The 4739-nt window shown below is 46.1% G+C and overlaps 1 protein-coding gene across 1 annotated transcript; it reads right to left on the reverse strand.

Moving 5' to 3' along the window:
- Positions 1-387: 387 nt before the first annotated feature.
- On the reverse strand, positions 388-3759 carry LOC143961866 (E3 ubiquitin-protein ligase TRIM39-like). The gene has a single exon (XM_077471201.1). The coding sequence runs from the start codon at positions 3579-3581 to the stop codon at positions 2004-2006; it is 1578 nt and encodes a 525-aa protein (XP_077327327.1). The 5' UTR covers positions 3582-3759; the 3' UTR covers positions 388-2003.
- Positions 3760-4739: the final 980 nt, after the last annotated feature.

Genomic DNA, 4739 nt, shown 5'->3' on the forward strand with positions numbered 1-4739 from the left:
GCTATGCATTAAAATAAAGAGCCTTCCATGTGCAGCCTCAGCTCCCCTAATACTTACCAACAATGTTACAGGAGTGTCTTGCCCATCCGGAACTCCCCTCTTCATTGGCTGAGACAGCAGCCTGGTGCCATTGGCTCCTGCTACTGTCAATTAAAGTTAGCCAATAAGGAGAGAAAGGGGCGGGACTGGGCTTCGGTATCCATATGTGAATGGACACAAGAAGCTGTAACTTGGCTCGGGTGCCCCCATAGCTGCTTACTGTGGGGGCACTCAACAGGAGGGAGGGGCCAGGAACACAGAATAGGGACCCAAGAAGAGGAGGATCAGGGATGCTTTGTTTAAAACCATTACACAGAGCAGGTAAGCATAACACCAACACTTCACATCTACAACCGAGAAAAACTTTATTCACATTAACATCTTTCCAAATTCCTCCTCCATCACCGGGACACATCTAGTGATTATAATACACCATCACATTATACATTATATTAGGATCCATTATAAAAGTGATCCCATAGAATTCTATTGGTGATCCATTCTATGGGGACACATTATATTGGGGACACATTCCAGTTCTAGTAATCATACATTATTATAGTGATATCATTATATTAGTGATAAATCCCATTATTTCTGTCATTAGTAAATGCATTGATGTGAACGTGTTCCATAGGGATCTATGTTAAAAAAAAACGCATTGGCGTGAATGGAGCCTTAAACGCAAAAAAGGTTTTTGCTTTTTATGGTTCAATAGACTTCAATGGAGGAGGTGCAGAAAAGCATGTAGTGCGTTATTACAGCGATTTTGCCGCAATTTGCATTTTTTAATTTGCCCAAACAGCAAATTATCTGAAACAAAAAATACAATAAAAACCTCCAAACGGCAAATCGCACTATAACCTGCGGAAAGCACATAAGAAAGGCTGAAAAGCACCCTGCATAGGTGTGAATGGAGCCTTAGGCTGGGATGAGACTTGTGGGATGCGGGAACCAGTGCGATTCCTGTGCGGGTTCCCTCATCACACCTCAATCACCGGACGGTCACACTGACATCTGAGAACCGCTGCGGGGGGGGGGGTCAATGGAAAGTTAATGACACCCCCAGATGGCTTCGCAGATCGCAGTGCAAACGCTGAAATGGTGCAGGAATCGGATTGTATAGATGTGACACCCAATGTGATCCGATTCCAGTGAGGACCAAAAAAAGGGTCCGGCACCCTTCTGGTGTGAATGTGATTTCAGTCACACAGTTTGTACGGCTGAATTCACAGCACACAGACATGACATGTGATCTGCACAGCAATGTGATCCCAGCCTTAGAGAGATTTCCTCTCACTTCCTGTCCTGGTGACACCAATACAAGGAGCGAGAGAAATCTGTACAGGGACACAGACATATAAACATCTGACAGGGGCTCTAATCCTTCCCCTTCCTTATTATACTAAACATATCATTCTTATTTCAGTCTGTGTTCCTGTTGGAGAGTTCCCCTCATTTCCTGTCTAGATAAATGTTGTCACCGGGACAGGAAGTGAGGGGAAATCTCTGTAATGGAGCCCCGGACAGAAGAAAAAACCTGACAGGGGGATCTAATCCTGACCCACTCTGTCTAAAAACAGCCTGGGCTCTCTGATCACATTTTTTCTTTCAGTAATAAATCTCTAGATGACGTCTTCATAGATTTCCTCTAAGATTGTTCCATTTATTTCCTATCCCATCACAGTGACCCCACCCCCTCTATGTCTGATCATGGCTGCCCCACGCCCCACAGAGGGACCACATGTGGGGGAGGGGCAGGGGGGAGGAGATGGCTGATGTCACATACTGTGACAAAACACAGAAAGTATTATGTCAGATTGTTATGGAAGATAGATAGATAGATAGATAGATAGATAGATAGATAGATAGATAGATAGATAGATAGATAGATAGATAGATAGATAGATAGATAAATTAATTCCCCTCCTTCGTTTGACATCACCAGACTGTGGGCGGAGTTCTCACATCTCCCGCCTCCCCCCACATATCTTTATACAACCTCTCCATACACCTATCACAGCATGGAGGGGCTCAGTGAAGGTGGTGGTTAAGGTGTGGAGGTGTCGGATCGGGTCACACAGATCATAAAAGGAGATCCGCCCGGCCTCATAATCCAGATATATCCTGACTCTGTTACTGGAGGGATTGGGGGGTAAGAAGGTCCATTTACTGTCATGTATCAACTTATACTCCTCATCATTATCATCCTTGTCCAATGCCCAGGACTTATTATTACATCCAATCTCTGACTCCTTCCCTCTCCTCTCTATACTGGGGTAACACATCCCGACTCTCCAGTCATCTGACCCCCCGACATCCACTTCCCAGTAATGTCTCCCTGAGGAGAAACTCCGACTGCTCATCACCTGAGAAGAAAAATCCTGGAATCTCTCTGGTGTTTCTGGGAGATTCTGCTTTATATCTGACCTGGATACAGTTTTCCTGTCATCTGATATCTGTAGATCATTATGAGCTGTGTTTCCATCCAGTAATATGTCTGCAGCCCCCTGCATATAGTATACATTTACCTCTGTTATTATATCAGATAAACCTTTCTGTAAGACCCCCGCCACATCCAGACCCCCTCCATCATGGAGGAGCTCCTCATGTCTCTCTCTGTCCTCATTATCTCCATCCTCAGTATCACACAAGTCACCTGTGTCTGATTCCTGTAAGACAGTCAGTGGATCCGTCACGTTACACAGCTCCTCAATGTGACGCAACTTCCTGGACAGCTCCTCCTTCTTTATTTCCAGATCCCGGATGGAGATGGAGATCCGATTTGCCCTCCTGGAGATGTCCCTCAGGACTCTCTTCTCCAGGTCTTCCAGACGTCTCCTGAGATCTCTAAACAGGGCAGTGACTCTCTCGGTGTCACCGGATGTTTCTTCTTCTACTTTCCTCCTGTGTTCCTGCAGACTCTGGACTCTTTCCTCCGTCTCCTCTCTCTTTGTCAGAAGTTTCTGGAGAACATTCCTCAGTGGCTCCTTCTTCTTCTCAGAAGCCTCATCCAGTGACTCCATCTTATGTCCTTTATGTCCTCCAATCATACAACAAGAAATACAGATACAGGTCTCATCCTCAGTGCAGAAATACTTCAAAACCTCCTTATGGACGGAGCATTTCCTGCTCTCCATGGACAAGGTGGGGTTACATAAGACGTGTTCTGGGGACTTTTTGTGGACTCTCAGGTGTTTATCACACAGAGAAACCTCACAGAGCAGACAGGATCTAACAGCAGGTACAGGAAAGTCCACACAGTGAGTACAGAAGACCCCGGACTCCTCTTGATCTTGATGAGCAGACAGGAAAGTCTCTGCTATGTTACGTAGTGCTATATTCCTCTGCAGTGCAGGACGACTCCTGAACCTTTTTCTGCATACAGGACAGAAGAAATCTCCAGACCCCTCCTGTGTATCCAGCACACGATCAATACAGACCCGGCAGAAGTTGTGACCACATCTCAGCATTACAGGATCGGTATAAATGTTCAGACAGACGGAACATTTCAGCTCGGCTCTCAGATCACCAGACGCCATCGCTGACAGGGGAAGTGAAACAAGACTGAAAGTCTCTGACACCGGAGAGGAATGTGGATGGGGGAGGGGTGACGTCCTCCTACACAGGGTGAGGCTGGATGAATATTATAGGACACGGAGATCAGAGTACAGAAGGGAGGAGATTCGTTTTGCAGTAGTAATGAGAATTATACCTCCCAACAATAGAAGAGAGAAAGAGGGAAAGACGGATGTGGAGAAGACATGCGGAGCACTAAGTGCAATGACATGAAAAGTGGAGATGACTACATCATGATGAAAAGGAAATTGGTTATGTAGCACTACCCCCGAAGGAGCCGCTGGTTAGATTTGGGATTACCGTTACCTTCTGTTCCAATCGCTTCACGTCTAGGGGTGTCCCGTGGTAAATGGCCCAGTAACTTGAGAGACTGACAACAGATCCACTTGACTGGATTTTATTTGCAAAACATAGACAATGAACAGTCTGTTAAATTGGGATCAGAGGGTTGGAAAGGAAGTTCAGGTACTCTTATGCCCCGTACACACGAGAGGACTTAAGTCCGACAGACTTCCAAAGGAGTTCCGTCGGAGTTCTGCTGGAATTCCGACGGAGTTCTGACAGACTTTTCGGCTGAACGGACTTGGCCACACACAATCACACTAAACTCCGACTCGAATAAGGAAGTTCATAGCCAGTAGCCAATAGCTGCCCTGGCGTCGGTTTTAGTCCGTCGGAGTAGCATACACACGAGCGGAGTTTTCGAAGGGGACCGGGTCCGGCGGAGTTCCTTCGGGAAAATTTGAAGCATGTTCCATATTCTAAAGTCCGTCAGATTTTGGTGAATCAAAAGTCCGTTGCAGCCCACACACGATCGGATAGTCTGACGGACTCGGTCCTTCGGACTTTGGATGTTGAAAAGTCCGCTCGTGTGTACGCGGCATTAGTGTCAAAGTCAATGTTGAAGAACTTGCTTACTTTGACTGCATCCAGAGAATAGCCATTCGCAACTGGATGATCACTCAAGTTGGACAGTCCCTCTCTCACAAGGTCTAGCAGCCAACAAGGTGCTTACTCAGGAACAAGTCTCTGCCACAGACGTTGTTGTAGAACATACAAGATAATGTCTCTGCCACAGATGTTTTTGTAGAACACGTAGGGAAACTAAATTCGAAGAACAC

Source organism: Lithobates pipiens, unplaced genomic scaffold, assembly GCF_037356315.1.
Source record: "Lithobates pipiens isolate NorthernLeopardFrog02 unplaced genomic scaffold, aLitPip1_a1.2 Scaffold_8, whole genome shotgun sequence".
Classification (NCBI taxonomy): Eukaryota; Metazoa; Chordata; class Amphibia; order Anura; family Ranidae; genus Lithobates; species Lithobates pipiens.